Consider the following 23,161-nt stretch of genomic DNA (forward strand, 5'->3'; position numbering starts at 1 on the left):
ATCCTGTACCACATATTCAGGATTTCTCGTTCAATTTAGCAGGCTGTACACATTTCTCTGCCATTGATTTGACCAAGGCTTACCACCAATAACCGTCCACGAAGATGACATCCAAAAAACAGCAATCACCACTCCATTTGGGTTGTTTGAATTTCCATTCATGACTTTTGGCTTGCGCAACGCGAGTCAAACATTTCAAAGATTCATAGATGAAGTTATTCCTGGCCTTGACTTTTGTTATGCATATATTGACGACATTTTAGTATTTTCCCAGTCTGAAGAAATACATAAAGAACACCTAAGAATGTTGTTTGAACGACTTTCTGACTATGGAGTAGTTGTAAATCCATCTAAATGTGTAATTGGTGTACCAGAAGTTAAATTTCTAGGTTATTTAGTCTCATCTGCTGGGACACGTCCACCTCAGGAGAGAGTCACTGCTCTACAAGACTACCAGTTACCTCAGACAATGTGTATGGTCTTCGCAGATTCTTGGGAATTATGAACTTTTATCGTAGATTTCTGCCTAAGGCCGCTGAATTTCAAGCACCTCTGCACTCCCTACTTAGTGACGCTGATTCAAAAGGTTCCCTCCCTGTGCCCTGGACTCCAGAGATAGAAGAAGCTTTCCAAGCATGCAAGGCTAGCTTATCATCAGCAACACTATTGTTTCATCCTAAACCTGATGCTCCTCTTGGTCTCTTTACAGACGCCTCTGGAGTAAGTATAGGTGCTTGCCTCCAACAGTTTGTCGATGACTCTTGGCAACCTCTAGGTTTTTTCTCCAAGAAACTATCATCCAAAGAGTGCGTCTGGCCTGCATACTACAGAGAACTCCTCGCTTTTTATGAAGCTGTGCAGCATTTCCGTCATCTCTTGGAAACAACTTCTTTTACTATATTCACAGATCATAAACCACTTATTTATGCCTTTCAACAGCGCCATTACAAGTTGCCTCCAGCCCAGTTACACCAACTTTCATTTATCTCTGAGTTTTCGACAGACATAAAGCACATCAGTGGCTCACAAAATATAGTTGCTGATGCTTTGTCACGTGTTGAAGCCATTTCAAATGTTTTAGATCATGAATCCTTAGCCAAGTCGCAAGAGTCAGACGAAGAACTTCAAAATCTCATTTCAGAAAGTACTACATCTCTTAGATTGGAGAAAGTTCCAATTCCTGGAACCCAATTGAGCCTTATCTGTGACACCTCAACAGGAACTCCTAGACCCTTTGTGCCATCAGAACTGCGACGTAGAGTTTTCGACCAGTTCCACAAGCTGAGTCATCCTGGAATACGTGCCACAACAAAACTTATCTGCGATCGTTTTGTCTGGCCTTCCATTCGTAAGGATTGCCACAAATGGACTCAATCTTGCCTCTCATGCTAAAGATCTAAGATAACTAGACATGTTTCTACCCCTCTTGGTGATTTTCATACACCTACAGAACGTTTTTCTCATGTACACATTGACCTAATTGGCCCACTTCCCTTATCAAAATCTTCTAGGTACTGTCATAGATAGATTTACTCATTGGCCTGAAATTTGTCCTATTGATCAAATAACTGCCGAATCTGTTACTCGAGCGTTTGTCTCTAACTTGGATAGCTCGTTTTGGATGCCCACAAAAGTTGACATGTGATCGCGGATCCCAGTTCACATCGACTTTGTTTAAAGACCTAGCACGACAGTTGGGCATAAAGCTCCAGTTCACTACCAGCTGGCATCCACAAGCCAACGGTATGATTGAAAGACTCCACCGCCAGTTGAAAGCTGCTATAATGGCTCACAGCAAATCAGACTGGACCGAAGTACTGCCCTTTGTCCTTCTTGGAATAAGATCTGCTTTCAAGGAGGACATCACTGCTTCGTCGGCTGAACTGGTGTACGGAGAACCACTGCGTCTTCCGGGAGAGTTTTTCATAGTACCTTCTCACGAGAGCAAAGAGCCACAAGGATTGGTATCAGGGCTGTGTAAGCATATGAATCGACTAAGACCTACACCCGCATCATCGTTTGTGTTCAAGAACCTAAGCACTTGTGACTTTGTATTCCTCCGACAAGACAGATTAAGAAAATCTTTACAGGCTCCATATTCTGGTCCTTACAAGGTCATATGCCGTGACGTTAAGACAATTACCATCATTGTAAGAGGCCAAGAAACTAAGGTATCTTTGGACAGGGTCAAGCCAGCCTATATTATTGCAGATGAAAATCCTATTCCTGAGCCCACGAAACGTTTCGTGCCGACTGGACAAGCAGAGGAAACCTCAAAAATACCACCATCTTGTCAAACTCCATCTACAAAGTCTTATACAACTCGTTCTGGAAGACAAAATCTGACCACGGGTTACTTTTCAAAATGATGTATAGATTCCTTTTCTCCGTGGGGGGCTGGTGTAGCGTCAGCTGATGACGTTGTCATAGCAATGAATTATGATTTGATTTAGTCTGGTTTTTGTTTTTCTCAGGATTGTACACAAAATTTAACTCTCTTATTAAACTACTTTTCTTTTACTTATTTGGTCGTATTTCATTTGATATACACAAACAACCACGACCAAAGGTACATTATCAGTAAAAAATAAGACAAAAAGAATACACTACAGCTTTATGGTATATTGATCATTTTATCTATAACCAATCTGGTTCCATGTGTCTCTGTTTCATTTTAGTTAATAGTTACTGGTAGTAATTTGTTCTGTTGTGTTTGTTACTTTCTTTATCCGACAGTTTCAATACTGCAAGTTGTCTCTTATCAGTTTATGGTTGGTATCCCACCAAAGTTTTATATTTATTGCTTTTTTACCGTGGATATATTGGGTATTTTATATGTATCCATTAGTACGGTAAAAATATGTTTTGACCCAAAAAAAATTAGCACAACCGGGGAATTTGGTACAGATGTTGGGTGTACCTTCCTTTTGAACATACTAAAAGTCCCCTAAAATTGAAGCTGTGCTACGGCCGCCATATTGGAAAATGGCGGCATATTTCTGTATTTTTCGCTATAGTGACTTTATTGTTAGAGATACAGGAAAAAGCTAAACGTACAAAATGTAGGTCATCTAAAAATACACATTTTTTGTATGTACCATCTTTCTCTAAACCCAACGGTTTTTGAGTTATTTGTTATTAAGTATATTTAGTTTTTTCTATTTATCAAAAATAGGTAAAACATATGGAAATAATTGACCGTTACTTTCAAGGATTATGATAATTTATCCCATTTGGTTAAATAGAGTGATACTATAAAATCTTAAAATTTAAGCTTATTTCATGAGTAAAACAACTCTGCCACAGCAAACCTGCAGACTCAGCAAATTTCCATTTGATTTGATGTTTTATTAATTGTATTTAAATGAAATTAGATTCAACAGGTACCTAGGTTTGCTGCTACAGGTAGGTTATTATAGTGTGTTTTTTTTTTAGTAAAATATCAATACCTTACTATAAAATAACTAATTTTCCAAGTTTGATCAAAATATATCTATAAACAAGCATACTGCAACAGTTAACTAATTCATAAGAATAGCATCGGAGTTTTAAATTTACACTAAACAAATTTGAATATACAAATTTTGGTTGTGTTTACTAAAAAGATGGCGATTATTCGACACGATTAGAATATTAACCAAACGGGTTTTCAAAAGGAGATGGAGCCTGTTATTTAATTAATATTAATTCGTACCATGCACCGAAAATATTGTATGCAGTAAGGTAATCTACCATATTTTGTAAAGTACGCAATAGTCATATTAATATTTTATCTTCATTTTTTTACCCATTTAATAGTTAACATTTTAGTATTTTGATGGCACCACCACACTAACTAACTATACTTGACATCCCATTGTAAATTTGGAAGGGTGTTTTTCGTGTCTAGTTCATGTTGGTGGCTAATTAAGTATGGTATAGTACAGTTAGTTTTATTTATCAAAAATCGGTGAAACCCATCGCAATCTACGGTTACTTTCAAGGTTTACGACAATTATTCATCCCAATTAGTTGATATCAGAGTGATAGTGGTAGTGCCATCAAAATATTAAAATGTTAATTTATTAAATGGGTAAAAATGAGTATAAAATATTCATATGACTATTGCGTAGTTTACAAACTATGGTTGATTTCCTCACTGCATACAATATTTCCGATACTTGGTACCAGTTAATATTACAGTACTTAAATTACTTGCTTCATCTCCTTTTGAAAACCCCTTCGGTTAGTATTCGAATCGTGACGAATAATCGCCATATTTTTAGTAAACACAACCAAAATTTGTATATTTAAATTTGTAAATTGTAAATCTTAAGCTACCATGCTATTATTATGAATTAGTTAACTGTTGCAGTTTGTTTGTTTATAGATTTATTATGATCAAACTTGGAAAATTAATTATTTTATACTAAGTTATTGATATTTTACTAAAAAAAACACACTATAATAACCTACCTGTAGCAGCAAACCTGGGTACCTGTTGAATCTAATTTCATTTAAATACAATTAATAAAACATCAAATCAAATGGAAATTTGCTGAGTCTGCAGGTTTGCTGTGGCAGAGTTGTTTTACTCATAAAAACAGCTTAAATTTTAAGATTTTATAGTATCACACTATTTAACTAAATGGGATAAATTATCATAATCCTTGAAAGTAACGGTCAATTTCCATATGTTTCACCTATTTTTGATAAATAGAAAAAACTAAATATACTTAATAACAAATAACTCAAAAACCGTTGGGTTTAGAGAAAGATGGTACATACAAAAAATGTGTATTTTTAGATGACCTACATTTTGTACGTTTAGCTTTTTCCTGTATCTCTAACAATAAAGTCACTATAGAGAAAAATACAGAAATATGCCGCCATTTTCGAATATGGCGGCCGTAGCACAGCTTCAATTTTAGGGGACTTTTAGTATGTTCAAAAGGAAGGTACACCCAACATCTGTACCAAATTCCCCGGTTGTGCTAATTTTTTTTAGGTTTATGGAATTTTTCTCTTATTTTTACTGCACTAATCTGTTTATTAGTATCTGTTCAGCTCAATACTGCTATTTGTACAATATTACTACTTCTCCCCACTTTATCAATTGATGAGATGTCTAAGACAAGATTACCGTATAAGATTATGTAACAAGACTAGGAGACCAGGGTTTGGCCGGTTCCCTTACCGTACTAAAAACTTTAAAAGGGCCAAAAAAAATTTCCTCAATGAAAAAAATTAAAGGGGAAAAACTTAAAATTGTTTCCAATAACATTTATTCCTTCTTCTTTATATAATACTTGGCAGGTACGAACGGCAGTTTGCTGACAGTGACAGGGACAGTGTTATCCCTCACCGTGATGCCCAGTCTAGTCCCTGGTTGTGAGACAGAGCTGTGTACGTAGCCGAGGGCGATGTTGTACCCCAGTGAAGGGGAAGGGGCGCCAGAGGTCACCTTGCCTACGCCTTCCCCCTCGCAGGTGATAGGGGCACCTTGTCTAGCAGGAGGTCCTCTTCCTTCACTCTTCAGTCCAACCCGCTTGTACTGTGGCTTGTCCTTGAGCTCAGACAGGATAATTTCTGCACCTGGAAAATCCTTTGTCTGTCTTCGCCTCTTTCCTAGAAAAGAAATATGGTTCAATGAGATTTGCTTGGGTTTTGTCAGGAGTAAAATAAAATTATACTAAGTTAACAAAAGCACTAAGAAAACATACAAACATATACACTTTTAGGTGATGTCCTAGCTGAGTGACCAAAAATCGGTCGGTCGTATGTGTGAGCGAGTCTAGTCTGATGACGGAATTGAGTGTCGTCTAACAGTTCCTCTCCAATCAACCATTGTTACCCATTTTATCGGTTGAGAAAAGATGTAAGCTTGTGCTGCGGGACAGTTCTTCTTTAATCTATGCTTACAGTTTGTGACATCTAAGCTGGCACTTGGCCTAGTGAGGGCAGTGTAGGTGGGAGGAGGGTGGAGGTCGGAAACAGACCGGACTGCACACATTTCCGCTGCCTCACGGGGTTGACTCCCCGTGTTTCATGTACTTGAGCGCCTTCATATGGGTTGCGAGGACAGTTGATGCAACCCGCATGACGGGACATAATGCTTTTGAAATAGGTACTAGTAGCGATCGGCCAAGAACCAGCTTAGATGTCAGGAATGCTGCAAATGAGATTTTTAAGGACAGGTATAAACTTGGTGGGTTTCATCTTTTACATGCAATGTTAAGATTGTATCCTGAACTTTATAAAAACCACACTAGGATGTCAGGGAATACATTTGACTACATCGTCACAACATTGAACAGGACAAGACGTTCAGGATGTAAACATTGAAGACTACACAAATATTACCAATTTGCATCGTCGGTCGCCCAACTAGGACGCTCTCACGCTTATCCACGAGTTTGAAATATTTTGATACGATGGTAGCTAGGACGGGGCCTTAGTGATTGATAATTCTCTCCATTATCATCACCTTTTTTATCTCTCAATCAGGTTACAATTAAAAAAAAATAAAATAAAAAAAACCATAAGCTAGTTGGAAAGCGACCTCTCGAAATAAACCAAAGTTTAAGGGGACAAGTCTTTTTTTAGTTACCATTTGTCTCTCTGCTGGACCATAGCTTTAAAAGACCACCCAATCATTAAAATAAGTTATATGGAGAAGGATGTTTCAGAGAACACCCTTTTTTTGTACTAAGTTTATCGATAACGTTTATTTTAAAATATCTTTTATGTATGTAAGAAACTAATTAAGTTAGTAAGAAACTACATAATAGACTACTAGATGCTTTTGTGCCACATATTTACCTATGGTGAAAGTAAGACCAGCGGATACTGGTGTAGTTGTTTCGTCAATATCATTCCCATATAGACATAGACCAGCCTCTAGCCTGAAAATAGTATTTAAAGTTATCAATGACGCCAGTTATTGTAAAAAGCTGAACACCGTTATGTAATTTCAGTAAATTATTTTTTTTTACCTAGACTTGATTTAATTAACTTATCTATGGTTATGTATAATGTTAGAGATTTAATTATTTCTGCTACTACTGTATTCAAGTAACTAAAAAAATATGTTTTATTGTTCATCAGAGTTTAATCTTTGACTATTGATAAAACTAGACATTCCATGCCCATGTTAAAGTTGTCGCCAGTTTTTTAAATCAAAATTTTCATAGTTGATGTGAGCCACCGACAGATTGCAGGAGTGTGGAGCTCCACTAATATAACAGTCACAACACTATTATTTCAGTTACCGAGTCCAAGTGTCAACATTTTTTGTCATAGGTTCTTTGGAAAAAGCAGGTGCTTTGGGATTGCCGTTCCCACGCGTTCCCGCACCACTACACCACTGCTAATGTTTTGTTTTATTACAAGTTAGTGATTCACAACTTAGTGAGTGACCTGTACTAACCTTAGAGTATCCCTGGCACCTAAGCCTGCTAGTTTCACTGGGGCAACATTAGAAGCCAGTATATCCTCTACTACAGCTGTTGCCGCTCTGGCTGGGATGGAGATCTCAAACCCATCTTCCCCAGTGTAGCCACAACGAGTGATTCGACAACCTGCCACACCGGCCACGGTGGCTCGCCGAGTGTTCATGAAATACACCTAAACAAAATGGCCATGTTTATAAGAACAATACTATTTATTTGAGATGCACTGGAATCGTTATAAAAACATTCTCTTTATCTTTACGCAATATTTTTTTCTAATTGGTATACAGCACTAGAGTGTTAGTGCTTTTTTCTAAGTTTATAGGCGAATAAAAATATTATTTAAAAAACAATTTGGTAAAATTTTGGGGCTTGGCTGATTTGGTACTGTATCAAGTATAGCTTTCAGCATGAGTAGATTACACAATATTTTGTGTACAATTTGAGTTGTAATATTTTGTAAACAACCGATTTATATAAAATATCTATACTTTCACCACACTCATAAAAAGAAAAACCATAAATCTACAAGGTATAGTATTGGTTAATATTTTATAAAACATGGTTTAGCCTTTTACTTTACCGGTACCGGTACTTGAACTTTTTACCTGTGATAGTTCCACATTGACCAGTGGTTGTAGCACTGCGCTCGACTGAGGTCCCTGGAGTGCAATCAGCGCTCGATCTTCAGGCTCCAAGAACTTTACATTCACATCTTTGTTTTCTGCTTGAAAACGCTCCTAGCTTTGCAAATGTTTCTGTTAGGAGAGTTTAAGTAATTCATTTTACAAAGTATTGGAGTATTCTCTTGGGAAGATTTTTTTAAGGTTCCATATTCCTTTCATTCTACCACAGTTGTTTTATAAACTATGGGATTTCGATTTTTTCATGGTGAAAGATTATGAATTGAAAAATGCCTCTGGCACCACACAGTCTGTGAAACTAAAGCTCAGTTGTGCTACTAACCTGCCATTACGTTTGTAAACAAATAAACAGAGTAATTTAAAGAACAATTTTCGTACACATTTTTGAACACAGTGAAAAACTTAATGGTAACTCCTGTGGAATGAAATACCCAGACGTTTTAAAACATCCATGCAAATTTAATTTCATGTGTTAATTTTAGTGTGTGTTTTTGAAAATGAAAAGTCTATACATTCAGTCAATTTCAAAAGTGGATAGTGTATATATAGCTCAGTTCAGTTTTCATTTTTAACTGGCAGAGGAGTGAAGCGACAAGATTCATAACAAGTTTTTCATCCATACCATGCTAAATATGTCTGAAAATAAACCATGGGAACTTTTACACACTACTGTACGGCTATCATAACAAAACTACAACCTGTGCTTTCAGCATTAATGATTGGTCATTCTCTCTTCGGCTCGCGTTGGAGACTATGTAGAGATACCCGTCTGATGTTTTGTTCACTATCAGATCATCATAAATTCCACCAGAGTTACTAGTAAATAAGCTTAATGCTCCAGAATTGTCGGCCAAGCCTATAAAGAAAAGTATAATTAGATGTGGTAAAAAATCGACTGCATTATTGGGCTCTTACAAAACAGTCATATTTACAACACTGTTTTGTTAAATCAGAGTGTTGTTATTCATGTTTATAGTCACCTGTACGGTACTCATTTAACTGTCTGGGTGAGAGAAATTATGTCCATAGCTGAAATCTGGCAAATAAAAATTGAAGAAAGTTGGGCACTAATCACTCTTGTTACCTTCAATGTCCGTTGTACAAAGACTCTCAAAGAACTTGACTCGGTCGTTCCCGTGGACTTCTGTTTGTAGCATGTGTGATACATCGAAGAGCGAGCAGTGATCCCTTGTGTGACGATGGGATGTAGCGATGCCGTCGTTCCCGTACTGCACTGGCAGCAGAAACCCAGCAAAGCTGACCATTCGTCCCTTGTTGGTAACATGCAGGTCGTAGAGAGGAGTGGGGCGTGACTCACCGGAGTTGTATCTCTTTACAGAGCCTGCAAAGAGATTGACAGCGTTTGAGTGAATTCCGTTATGTTTAATAGTGACCCAAGTCAAAGCTGTTCTAATATTTGTATGTAAACATTTATATTAATTTCACATCTATTCTACTGTATCATTTCTTTGTGAAACTAACTTTTAAAACTCGTAATTGTGTAAAATTAATTCTAAAATAGGAGAAAACATTTGGTAAACATTTCCATCCTTGAATATCACCAAATTGAAGCACAAATACAAACCGACTTCAGATTTACAAATTGAATAAAAAGTCTACTTGAACTAAACTTTTTTTACTTGTCTGTGGATACGGTCTAATTTATTAATTATTACCGATTTAAATACACTCTATTTTTTTTCTTTATTTGCAGGCAAATTTTCATGTACAAGTAAATTTTCTAAACACAAGTCAAACTACTAATTCTAAATCTGTAGTTCTGGATCTAGAAAATTTACACTATAGTACCGTACAATATAGTACAGAGTAAAATATGAATTTTCTTCGCAGCACTGCTCCATATCTCAGTTTCCTGTTCGTATTTAAATAACTCAATAACACTTTAGGTATGACAAACTGGCGAGTCTATAATTCATAACTTTAAACAAAGGATTTATTATTTTTTTTTTTTTAAAGGTTCATAGGTATCAAAATATATGGTAAATGTTGGGCTGTTCACAAAAAAAAATTATTTTCTCAATCACACTTTGATGATTTTTAAAAATCAATTCTTTGATACAATTTAAATAAACTCGGATTAATTACTAATAAATCTCTGAAGAAACTATTATAATAGATTTTTATTTTGCAAAGAACGTTCTATTAGAACATTGCTATAAGACTTATTTTCACTGGTCCAAGACAAGTCACACTCGAATCTGACAATATATTTTATGTATTTTTATCAATAACTTTTGAAACATACATATCATTGTAGGTTTTTATAACTACACAATAAAGTCAAGATATAATTTATTAGTAAAGATTTCCTTCATAAATCATCATCTCAAACTTAGGTTTTCTAAGCTTGCTTCCATACGTTAAATAAAACTTCTATTAACACTTTTCCTTTGAATCTTCTGGTTGGTATTTTTTTAAATCTATTTTCAACATTCCCTATCAAATTAGTCAGCAATTTTATGCTTTCTTATAACTACTTAAATCTTAGTGTTATAAAGTACTCACTGATTATAATCAGATTGTTGTTGAAATCTTTTAGTTTTCTTAAGCATGATGATCGAGACAACATGTTTGGTGAAATGACACTATCAATGGTGACCTATAGCTTGGCCTCACAGTGGTTATTCAACTATTTTGACTGATTTCAGATAGCTGATGAACTCTATGTGGCCATAAAAACTAATATGAATTATCTCATTCAAATATGAATGAAGCAATCAAAATATTTTTTTTCAATATGTTCATTTTGTTAACTCATTATTATTGAATGTTAAAAATCCTCTGTTGTGTTTATCAAATATGAAAAATTTAACGGAAATGGATTTTAAAAATGTCTTTGACTGCATCAATAAAATTGGGATTCATTACAATAAATAAAACAAATTACAATTATGAATGGATTTATTTAATACCTTTTGACTTAATAACACAAAATTGTTTAATTTTTAATGTTTAATTTTAATAAATAAAAATAAAACTTAAATGCCTATCTTACTATTCAAAGACGTGTTCATCTTTGGATAGTAAGATAAGTATTTAAGTATTTTTTATAATTAAATTATTAATTTTTATTCAGAAATATTTTCTTATTAATAACTTTAACAAGCTAACCCAAAACCCTCAGTTCTACAGGGTGAGTTTCTACTAAGTGCGTTAATTTTTACCAGTTATTCTACAGACTAAAAGGAACAAAAATTGCCAAACAAAAATTTTCCAACCCGTACTCGTGTGAAATGGTAGGAATGCAATTTTCCTTTCTCAATAGCTGAGAAATACCTAGGTCACGAGAAACAGTCCCACGTTCTTGTCCGTGGATCGTCCTAAAACCACCCCAACACGTCAGACACAGCTTCTTAAACACACACACACACATCTTGTATCACGTTCCCAACAGAACGATGTTTAGTGCTCATAGAAACTCGTATGGATATTAGGAAACTGATGACCGTATTCAGGCCAGATTACAGCCGCATTTGAGAACAGAACCCATAAAATAAAATCATATAAAGATACATACTTCTTGATAATTTGAATGTTTACAAGCCAATAATTGAAATCAGACGGTTTTGTAAACAAAGTGTAACACCCAGCTGATCAGATCTCAGCTGATTAAAAGATGGTAAAGACATTAACAGATAGGTACATTCAAAGCTAATTCATTCAAATTAATTTGAATTTTTCAGTCATAAAAATGTGTTCCAAATCAAAATTTCTTTATAAAAAAAATTTAAATTTCCCTTACCTATCTTAGTAGCTTTAAAACATAGAACCAATATTAAGCTATCCTCTTATAAAACTAGATACCGTGGTTAAAAATGTGTACTAACCAAATTCATAAAATAGTAAAAATTAATTGAAATATAAAATATACCTTCACCTTTTCCAAACTAAAAATAATACTTTTAGCTGCAAGAACCCTACATCTGTGTGTGGTTGTCCATTCTAGACTGTTTATACATAGTCAAAACTAAGTCATACTTACATTTTCAGTCTCGGGTATCTGAATCTTTGGAGTATCATTGTCGCAGTCATATTCATCTTGTTCGTTTGACATGTTGACTTACCGACACAAGTTACTTGACCCTCCTCACGTAGACCCACTCCAATCCTGAGTACCAACTCCAGATCACATTCGTAAGGTCCTCATCATTCTCAGATAATGTCTTATCAATCGTTTATCTTTGGGGAAGAAGCCATTCAGATTGCAGTTCACAACTTAAGCTTATCAGCAAATCTATCAAGTTGATATCTCACTGCAAGCAATCTGGAGCTGGAAATGCATTAAGTTTTGTGTAATCTTGTAGAATGTTTGGATATAAGTATTGTTGCCTTATACGTATTGTTGTAGAATACTTGAATGTGATGAGTTGTGTGCAATGTAGATTGCCTGAGTGATTTGAGTGTGATGCTGTCAAACTATAAAATAAAAGCTGCTTTTAAATCGATAAGTTGAAATTCTGTCAACAAATAATTCTTGAATGATTATCTCAATGTGTATTACATTTCAGAATGTAGACTAGATAGCCTAATCGTCAAATACCAAAATGGAAGTAAAATTAGATTTTCACATTTTCGATCCTTCAAAGGATCCATGTTTCGAGTATTATCGAGTTTGTATGAAGAGTATATAAAATGTGTTATAAAGTGGGCTTGTTTGTGAAAAGTACAATAGATTAATGACAGCTCAACAAGAATGAATTGAATTATCTTTCACAGATTATTATGTAAGGTTTTTTTAATTCATTTAACAGCCTTTTACTGTGCTAAAAGTCAGCTTTAGATAGTAAAAAAATATTAAATACTAATGGTGTAATGACGTTCATAAAATAAGATTATAATTACAGTATTGTTAATAATGAAAAAATCAGTAGTTATTGATTACTGATTAGGTGGGTCGATTGACTGCAACCATGTATATACCATATAGTTATCAAACATAATAATAAATTAGTTAAATCGTCCTAAATATAACAATTTGATATAATTTTAAGTTTCTAAGAATTATTTTGTCCCTACTTGAAATCGTACTAAACAGAACATCAACCGTACATAATTGTTGCTATAATTTATTCAACTCATGTAAACAAACTAATTAAATCTACATTTAACTTTTACTATTACTAGTGAACCTGTGCGGCTCAATGCCCCGCAAAAAACATATGAAATTAGAAAACGAATTCATCGTGTTAGAATATTGACTCGACGTCGAAAATTAAATAGGTCCCTACGGTAATAATAAAGCCTTAGAAGGGAAGCAGTCCGGCCATTTTCTAGCTGTATGCGTATAATATTTAGTAAATTAATAAGTGTTCTAGTTATTTTTTAGTTATTTTTTTAGATTTTTAAAAACACGTTCAATAAAACTTGTTATCATATCATACCAATAGGCCTATGTAGCATATTTTGAGGGTCATACGCTGCTTGAAGAAAACACTTTTAAAATAAAGACTAAAAAACAATATTTTTATCACAAAAGCACTTCCATGAATACTACAATTTTAGTCATAAAGTTCAGGAATATTTTCCTGGTCAGAATTTTTCGTTATGAATATGCGTATCATATTAAAAGATGTAGCCTTACTTAAAACAACATATATTATAGTTGCTCATGACTGAAATTGGTCTGGGTAAGAACAATGCTGCTCTTTAATTAAAGTGCTTCTGCCGCAAATGCCAAAGATAACAGAAATTAGCATCTCTCCATTTTAAAAGATAAGTTTGTTTCAGACAGGCAAATTTGTATCCTCAAAATCAAAATATGTCCCTACTCATTTGTTCCAGTTAGGACTTTACATTCTACTTTACATTAACCGTTCTGATCACATGAAGCCTTGTGCTATTAATGAGGCCCTTTTTGATATTTCTCGTCAATAAAACCACTGCCCCCCTTTTATTAGTCTAATCTGTGTCTTGTAAAAATAGCACAATTAATTATACTTTATAAAATAAGAGCTGCCCCGATAATGGTCTGTAGAGAGTAAGAAAATAATATTGTATAGACATACTTTTTACCTTTCATTTTAGTTAACTTTCCTCCAACACAGCCCTGCTTGACTCAGACTGTACTTTACACAAGCAAGCAATGATACAAACTCTGCACATAACCTTGAAATATTCTCCCACTGTTGTCTACAACTATGGTTAACCATAATTAACACTAGATACATGCAATCATGTCTTATGTCACTACCTTTTCCCAGGAACCACAAATTACTTAATGTCTTGTGGTCATCATGTTTAGCTTGCAATTTATGCTGTGCCCTGTATAAAAATTGGTTGTAGTAAAAATTTAATTATTTCCAAAAAAGTTTAGAGGTAAAAAAATTCTATGGTGTTGGATGATTTGGGAATGTTTATGTTGTGTACCATATGATTGTTGTAACTTACTGCCAGACTTATAGCAATAAACTATTAATTTGAAGATTTTGAGGGGATGTTTTTACAAAGAAAACTAATTTTGTAATTAGATCAGACTAATATTAACAGTAAATGTTGACTAAGTAAGAAAGGATATAATTTTTTTAGTGTTTCACTTTACATCTTGTCTTTTGTTGGTAAACCAATACAAATGCTTGGTTGATAGAAATAATTAATTAGAAATAAATGTTAAAAAAGGAAATCTTTTTTTGATTTTGAGAACACAACCAGTGACGGATCTAGAACAGTCACAAGGGGGAGGGGGCAAACCAGAGGGAGTCTGGGGGTATGGGGGTACCCCCCTTAAAGATTTGTGTAAACTAAGTCTCCAAAATGGCAGTTTTATACCATTTCTTTGTCCAAAGTTAGTGTGACAAATTATTTTACGCAATGTGTATGCACTACCGTATTACATGCAGTAAAAAAAATATGTATATGTATGCCCAGGGGGGGGGATGATTGCCCCCTTCGCTGCCCCTCTGGATCCGCCACTGAACACAACTGTAAAAGAAAACTCATACGGTGGGTTTGTTCTCAAAATCATTGAATTCATTGCAATTTAATATTTTTAATCTAAGTTTTGGGTTGATTCAAAATTGGTGCAATATTTGAGAGTTTTCACTGTACAACTTGTTGACTGATAAAAAAAGAAATTAAACCACAGGTTTTGTACTTTTTTACACGGTTTATTGTATAGAATAAAGGTACATTTTTCAAAAAAAAGAGTATCAAAATAAAGTACAAAATTAGCAGCAAAATTTATTAATTTACATGCTTTAATAAATCTATGCACTATTATTCATATTAAAATAATACTGTAGTTGTAGTTTTTAAAATAATACTAAATAAATTTACATTTTATTCTTATGGTTTTAATACATATATTTGTAAAAAAAAACTGTTCACTTATAAACCTTATCCGTTTAATCATTAAAATCTGGTGGTATTAAAATGTATGAGAAATTATTGGCTTATTCAAAACAGTTTGGATGGAAAGTTCAAAAGTTTAAATGTTTATGATCATTATAGATCAGCTAAAAGCAATATCGATGTTTTCTTATGTCTAGTAATATTTCAGTCAGTTGTCTTCTTACAGTCTTTTAGTGTTAAATTTAAATAATAACAACCAAGTTGATACTGTTATTCGTTTAAAAAAAACACCTTTAATATTTTGCAATCGCTCGAATTCGAGCAACAGATGCACTAGTTTAAAATAATAGAGGATACAAACAAATAATAATTCTCATCTCACCTGGTTCATTACATTACTGAAACAGATCAGAAGGTATATTAAAGTAAAAAATTAAATAAAACACACTATAGTAAATGGTGATCAATATACAAACTTATTTACAATATCACTCATGAACAGCATGAGTGATATCATATGCAGTGGTGTAGTCGTTAATTTTCCAGTACGAGAAAACTAACCATTGTCACGGAAAATATAAGCTGCTTAACAAAATACTGTATGATTTTTTGGTCAAAGTTGGCACTTATTTTAATTATGTACCCAATGGTCCATTGCATCATTTGTCCAATTGTCTTTGACTATGACTTTTGTAAACTTATTCTGAGAGGCAGGCATATTGGAAAACATGTGCAGTATGAGGTAACCGCACATAGTTACGTACAATACGGTGTACAGACCGACCGAGGACAAAAACCACCAGTTTCCGAGGGCTGCGGAAAATACTGATGAAGCAACAAATACTACGTTTACAGCAATCACAACAAGCGAAACAAGCACCATCACAGTCTTCATTGCCCTGAAAAACAATTAATTATCTGATGTACAAAGTTTAAATTTATGTTGGATTGTTATATAATAATACAGTATATAATGTGTCTTAATTCTTGGAACCATTCACTTGTCCAAACTAAAAAAAGATTGAACCATCATGAGTTAATATTTTTAAGTTTTTAACTAATTTTTGAGAAAATTTGATGTTACTACACTACCTATATTAATTAAAGTTTTACAGTGGTTTTACTTAGGTTCTCTGATGGAAACAATAATTTAGGTTTAAACAAATTGAAATGGATTGTAATATTTTATAGGTAATAAAAAAATTGTGTTAGTAATTAGACTTAAACGTTTGAAAAAACATTGATGATGAAAGAAAGATAACATACTGCAAACATTTCAAATTAATTCCTTTTGCAAACCATTAATTATTTGACCTTTTATGAGTATGACTCATGTTAGACTACCAACTATAGAATGTGATACTTTCTTAGAAAATGTACTACAAGTTTTAGTTTAATTAATATATTACTTACATCCCATTGACAAATTGGCCCATGAGACGAGGATTGCTTGTAAAAGCTATGAGAGGTAGAGTTGCGAACGGGATTTGAACACTGAACATTGCGTTAAGTAGGTCATTAAGGCCGCTGAGTTCAGGTAGTGTGCTGAAGAACGCTACGAAGAATGTCGGCAGGATTGCAATGGAACGGGTAAACATCACTCTCTTCCATCTTACCCATTTCAACTGAAGAAACCCCTGTAAAACAAAACAAATTAAGATTAGATTATTAATATGATAAAGCATGATAATTTTTTTATGGATTTGTTTTGTAAACAATTGAATTTATCCTACAGTTCCATTTTGTCACAGGCGATGGTCAATTTTCAACTCTTAAAAGGCACAAAATATAAAATTAAAATGCCACAAATAACTCACAGTTTTGGTAAAAAAAAAAAAAAACATGACTGAAATTAAGTCATATGTTTATCACAACCTTATAAACATGTTCATTGTTTTCAAACAAACAAATCAAAAACAGAACCGATTGAAATGATGCCTATAATCTGGACGGTTTTTCAATTTATTTTATATGTTGGGTTGCAGTATTTATTGCGTTCTGCGTCAGAAGTATCACATTGTAAAAAGACAAATCCGGGTAGCACGTTTTTATATTATTTTGGTGTTGTACTATTCATTTATAAGATCAATAGTCATCTGATTCATCTGAAGAAATATTTCAACTGCACAATATTCTCTGTAAGTAGCCTAAATCGCTATGGGTTTTTATGGAAGTTCATTTATGAAACACAATTTCTTATTGGTCAGATTATAATAACCTATATCCAACGTCTATTTGTTAAAAAGATATTAAAAGTACTTAGCTCAATTTTTTTGTGGTCTTCCAATGTTATCCTTACAGACAATACATAGCTTGCTAGATTGTTTGTTTATGAATTTTTTTTTTGGGTTGGGCAAATTTTTATATTTTATTGCATTGTATAAGCTTTTAAAGCATATATTTTAGTGCCCATCGTATTATCGAACCTAGCTTTTAGCCAATTTTATTTTGTTGAGTCGTACTTCATTACAGATGTTGTGGAAGTTTTGTTCTGGTGCTCTTGTGTCCAATATACTGTTTAGAGCTTAAGAAGGTAGTATTATTTTGAAATTTAAAATATAATTACGTAGTGCTAAGACAGAAATTCAAATTGCTGAATATGCAAAAATTATCTTTGCTCCAATTTCAACAAAAAAACTAAATTTCCCTCTTATTTTAATTTAATTTTTTTTTCTAGCTGATTGGAAGTTTGGTATTTCCGGTATTTATTTATGCTATGACTTTCATTTGGGAAACGTTAGAGTACCTGATGCTAGATGTCCTCTCAACTTCATTACATGAGGTAGGCCTAATGCTTTAATATTTGTACGCATTTGTAACAGTAAAGGTGCACTACTTTCCCCAATTAGCCTATTATAGTAATGAATATTGTCTAACCCAATGAATACTCTCTTAGCTTAAACATAAATTCCCATTATACAACCAACAGCACAATTTCTTTTCCTCTTTTCCATCATCTTAAACAAACGGTCATATTAACGATACAAGGAGTCTACAAAAGATTAGTACAATTTCATACATAAGCTATACACTGTTACTTTTCAACATACTAGCCTATGTTCTACCAGTGTATGTTGGATTGACTAGTCGTCTACAATATAAAGTTTAGTTTGATTTATGATTAATTGTTGTAGAGTTTGTTAATCTGAATAGATTTTTTGGCCTAGAAATAAAATAGTTTATTAGCAGATGCAATGAACAAAACTGATCATAATGACTTCCTCTTTTTTCCTGAAATCACACTAGGCTATGTGATTTCTTCTAAAGGGGTAAATAAAAGACATAGTCTACAGGAAAAAAAAATCTCAGTTGATGAACTAAGAGAGACAACCATTTAGCATTCCTGTAGTATTCCAACTTACTGTACCTACCGCAATTTCTATTTCAATACATATGTGTGAAATTCAACACTTGCGAAAAATAGGCTACCCAAGACAAAAACACATAAAAAATAATTAGCAGATTTTTTAAGCAATTGGAATTTTGCTTTTACTGTTATTGTTATGTCATGATATTTAAAAGTGACAGTCTCCAGCAGGGAACTATTACAATACTTTACAGTACGTCTAAGTACATCCTTGAGATGGCACAATTTTTGTAGGTACCTAACTGCAGTCTGTGGATCACCATAAAGGCGGGTTTTCCTAGCTGCGGAGTATACGCTGCAGCAGGGTGCGGCGGTCAATGAATTTTTTTTACCCTACCGCAGCCAAAGACAGGCTAGTGTTTTCCTAGACTTTGCGGGGTGCGGACTTCAAGTTTCAACAACACGAACTCCTCGCTATCCCGTTGCAACATAGACTCCACTAGAATGAGTCAGCGAGTCCCATAGTCTGAACCCCGCTGGGGGGGGGGGGGGGGGGTGCGTACTATTCCTAGGAAAACATTCTTACATATCAAGTGGATTGTGTGCTCTGCGGACTCCGCGGGTTGCGATGTATACCTCACAGCTAGGAAAACCTGCATTAAGCAGGTACATACACCACATTCAACACTGTTTAAAATTGGAAAACTCCTATCAATATGAGGTTGTAAAATATGGAATGCTTAATTAATATATGTAGGTTTATCTTATGGTTGCCAGTTTCATGAAGTATGTTGATCTAAGCTCGATGTAAATTTTTGTCACGTGTATGGCATCATCAGGAGCAAAGTTTATATTTGCATAACTTTCATAACTTAAAACACTAAAAATAATTATACAGTACTATTTATTTACTTAATTGGTCGGCGGACAATGTATGAAGGGGGCCTCATTCCTCATATCAACACTTACAGAACCTGGCAACCATAAGGTAAACCTAAATATTTAATCAATTATTGTTCTTGATACCGGGAACATTACGGTAAACAATTCTCCAGCTTAGTTAAAAGAAACCCACTGCTCTCATGTTTTGAATAATAATCATACCTGGGGAATTATGTACCGTAATTTTTATCCTAGAAAATGCTTAAAGTACATTATTATGTCAATTTTTTACTTGTTAGCGAATTTCCCATATAGGGAATAAGGTATTACCGTAGTACTCATGGTAAGACCTGGACGCGGGACCGATTTTTTTTTCATTTTGAAGTCCCTAGAGGCCAAAAACACCATCTGCTCAAATTTATATATATATATATATATATTTTTTATATATATATGTGTCCATTAGCGCGATAACTCGAGCAAAAATGATCCGATTTTGATGAAATTTGGTACAAACGTGTAAACCTACGTTTATTCAAACGAGTTTGCGATCCAGCATAATCGGACCATGGGAACAGGGGTTTATGGGGGGTTTTATGGGGTAAAAATGTGTTTTCCCATTTTTTACCCTAAAAACCAAAAATTTTGCAATTTCTTTCTAAACCGTTTTGTAGAGATTAAAAAAAGAAATAATTTAGTATATTGAAGCACTGTTGTATGCCTAACGGTAACGGAGAAAATTCAAAAATAGTTTAATTGAAAATTCCCATGTTATTATTATGGAGAAAATAAAAATTGTTGTAGTTTACTTGTTTATGGATATATATTGATAAAATTTGGCAAATTTATTTATTTCATCCCATACTATTCACGTATGGTCAAAAAACACTTTTTACCTTCCCCGTAGCAGCAAACCTAAGCACTTGTTAAATCTAATGTTATTTAAATAGGGAATAAATATGTCTTATTTATGGAAATATTTGAGTAAAAATGTAATCAGACAAGTTGAAATTCGCTTAGTCTGCAGGTTTGCTGCGGCAGGGGGAATTTTTATACTTATTATAAATTTTCAGATAAAGCTCAAAAATGGTCTGAAATGGAATATGGACGTTCTTTGTATGCTCATACTTTGGTCTATAAGCTCAGTATTTGTAATGACGACTGCTCAAAAGTCTGACTTGTTGTAAGTAAAATAAAATAAAATTTTATTTAAAAATAAGTTAGTAATTTACTGATAAAAATCAATTGTAATGAAATTAAATCATTGTTTCATGATTGCTTATCTTGGACTCTTCTACCTACATTCTTGTTGCAATTTTTTTACAATAAATTTTGTGAATTTGTTTTTTTAACCTTGCTAACTATTAAGCCTACTGCTCTTCCATGCGGGTTTTTTTACCGTGTATATTTTGAAAAGAGAATTAAAAAAAAAATCTTTAACTTTAAAAATTTTGTTAGATAATTAGTTGATTTTCTAACTAAGTTGCAAGGTTAAAAAATAAATCAATATCAAATGATAGTGTGTTAATGCAATTAATTTATTAACTTATATTAACTTATTTATTAACTTAATATAATTAACTTATGTGTTATATATGTTTATCAAAAGTATTTTACTTGGATCAAAGTCTTTCTATTTTGCATACAACACAAAAACCTTTTACCATAAGCCCTTTCCATAAACAATCATCCGATTTCCTAAATTTTGTTAGTCTTTTTTTGTAAGAATTGTAAATTTTGAAAGTTATTATATAATTTACCTATGTGAATCATCTACTAATAAAAATTATTCTATACCTAACATACAAATTTTTTTTGTATTTTCAATTCCTGGAAATTGAACTTTGTTTACCTAAATAAGTTACACCATAGACTAACCAACACAAGTAGACTTCTCATCCCATTGTAAATTTTGAAGCTCGTTTTTCATGTCTAGTTCATGTACGCTGGGCGCTAGTGTCGACGAAATTTTGTTTATATTATTTTAGGGTTAATTTCTTGATTTGTGCTTTACTGTTTGGTTAAATAACTAGGGGACAAGTTATTGTTTATGATTAGATCGTATTATTTGGCTAAACGAGGTTTTAAATGACTGTATTAACGGGAAACAAATTGTAAACAAAACACGACCTCTACATGAACCGTACAGAACTAACAATAAAATTGTCTTCAGCTGTTCCATTAGGATGATAAATCTACTAAGGGAGTATGTTTTATCTATGGTTACACCTACCTACTCAAAATATCACCTGTGCTATAAATAATAAAAAAAAAACTCCCCTAGTAGATTTGTCATCCTTATGGATCAGCTGAAGCTAATTTTATTGTTGCTTCTGTGTGCTGCTAAGTTTGTGTTTTTGTTTACAATTTGTTTCTTGTTATTTCAGTCATTTCAAACCTCGATTAACAAAATAAAACGATCTAAGCTCAATCATAAACAACAACTCGTCCCCTAGTTATACAACCAAACAGTAAAGCACAAACCATTTAAATAAAATAATAGAAACAAAATTTTGTTGATAGCGCCCAGTGTCACCAACATGAACTAGACACAAAAACGAGCTTCAAATTTTACAATGGGATGGGAAGTCTAATTGTGTTGGTTAGTCTGTGCATCTACTTATCAAACTTTTGTTTATTTTTAGATTACAAAGAGTTTCAAATCTCCTGCGTAAAGATGGTGTAAACAACTGCCTGTCTTCTGAATCAATTGAATTACAATCACAAACATCTACGGACGACTGTGAAGATGAAGATAGTTCAAGTGAGGAAATAGCTGAGGTGCATCACATAGACCCGCGATTGGCTGATGTATTGTGTGGCCGAGTTCCGAACACTTACAGAGGACTCAACACTCTCCCTGGTGAACATGTGGCTCCTCCCTCAAGAAGGAGTTTGCGAAGCAGAAAGCAGAAATTGTAAAGGTGAAATGTTTAGGCAATAACTGGCAATGAAATTCACTTCATGTAAGAGTATAGTGTATGATTGCTACACTGTAATTGAAGTCATTCCAGGGGCCCATTTCATAATAAAGTACAAACTAATATTATTAGTAAATCAGCTGTTCGCCCAATGCAAATCTTATGGAAATTACAAATTACAAGTTGTAACTTGTAACTTGTAGTTTATTATGAAATGGGCCCCAGGAGGTATTTTCTTTTGGTGTATTTTTAATTGGCGTTTTTATTTTTAAATTTACCGTTGAATAAAAAATTGGTCTGTCATAAATGTTTTTTGAATGTATAATTAAAGATTAAATATTTATGTTTTGGGAAATATTTACACTATTGTAAGCGATATATTAATTTTTGTAGATATATGTAGAAAAGTGAAATATTTCTAGAGGACTAGAGTCAAATCACTTCATTCACTGAATTTGGGAAATTAATAATAGCTAATAATAAAATGTTATCTCCGTTCTAACATAGACCTAAGTCCTTTTGGTTGCCTAGCAGACAAAATCTTGCTCCCCAGGCATTTTAGTTGCTATGCAGAAATAGTAATATTTCGTAAGAAGAGTAGAAAGTGAGTCATTACATATTTATTTGATACCATATGTTTGAAGTGCGAAATTTATCCTGCACTTTAAA

General features: G+C 33.5%; 2 protein-coding genes across 3 annotated transcripts; one reads left to right on the top strand and one right to left on the bottom strand.

The window, feature by feature from the left end:
* Positions 1-5,253: 5,253 nt before the first annotated feature.
* On the bottom strand, positions 5,254-14,192 carry LOC128989993 (aminomethyltransferase, mitochondrial-like). 2 transcript variants are annotated; one of them, XM_054412186.1, is made up of 8 exons: positions 14,108-14,192; positions 12,078-12,365; positions 9,159-9,416; positions 8,773-8,930; positions 8,039-8,170; positions 7,409-7,605; positions 6,802-6,884; positions 5,254-5,607 (listed from the first exon to the last, which is right to left on the bottom strand). In XM_054412186.1, exons 3-8 carry the CDS (start codon positions 9,337-9,339, stop codon positions 5,264-5,266), a joined length of 1,095 nt encoding a protein of 364 aa, XP_054268161.1. In that variant the 5' UTR covers positions 9,340-9,416; positions 12,078-12,365; positions 14,108-14,192; the 3' UTR covers positions 5,254-5,263. The 2 variants fall into 2 exon arrangements, with proteins under 2 accessions (XP_054268161.1, XP_054268160.1); XM_054412185.1 differs by lacking the exons at positions 12,078-12,365; positions 14,108-14,192 and adding an exon at positions 10,601-10,699.
* A 3,107-nt stretch (positions 14,193-17,299) lies between these two features.
* Positions 17,300-22,580, top strand: LOC128990326 (uncharacterized). Its single transcript, XM_054412658.1, has 4 exons — positions 17,300-17,520; positions 18,060-18,164; positions 20,645-20,754; positions 22,217-22,580. Exons 1-4 carry the CDS (start codon positions 17,314-17,316, stop codon positions 22,491-22,493), a joined length of 699 nt encoding a protein of 232 aa, XP_054268633.1. The 5' UTR covers positions 17,300-17,313; the 3' UTR covers positions 22,494-22,580.
* The last annotated feature ends 581 nt before the right edge of the window (positions 22,581-23,161 follow it).

The sequence above is a fragment of the Macrosteles quadrilineatus genome, unplaced genomic scaffold (genome assembly GCF_028750875.1).
Source record: "Macrosteles quadrilineatus isolate MER2022 unplaced genomic scaffold, UCM_ALF_1.0 Scaffold_3__2_contigs__length_128488019, whole genome shotgun sequence".
NCBI classification, from domain to species: Eukaryota; Metazoa; Arthropoda; class Insecta; order Hemiptera; family Cicadellidae; genus Macrosteles; species Macrosteles quadrilineatus.

Coding starts and splice junctions, on each gene's coding strand:
- LOC128989993 (XM_054412185.1), bottom strand. CDS start 10,664: ATGTTGTCTCGATCATCATGCTTAAGAAAACTAAAAGATTTCAACAAC. Junction 9,417..10,600: donor CAACAATCTGATTATAATCA/GTGAGTACTTTA, acceptor ATCTCTTTGCAG/GCTCTGTAAAGAGATACAAC. Junction 7,606..8,038: donor TCAATGTGGAACTATCACAG/GTAAAAAGTTCA, acceptor CATTTTGTTTAG/GTGTATTTCATGAACACTCG.
- LOC128990326 (XM_054412658.1), top strand. CDS start 17,314: ATGATGCCTATAATCTGGACGGTTTTTCAATTTATTTTATATGTTGGG. Junction 17,521..18,059: donor TCAACTGCACAATATTCTCT/GTAAGTAGCCTA, acceptor TTTTTTTTCTAG/CTGATTGGAAGTTTGGTATT. Junction 18,165..20,644: donor TCTCAACTTCATTACATGAG/GTAGGCCTAATG, acceptor ATAAATTTTCAG/ATAAAGCTCAAAAATGGTCT.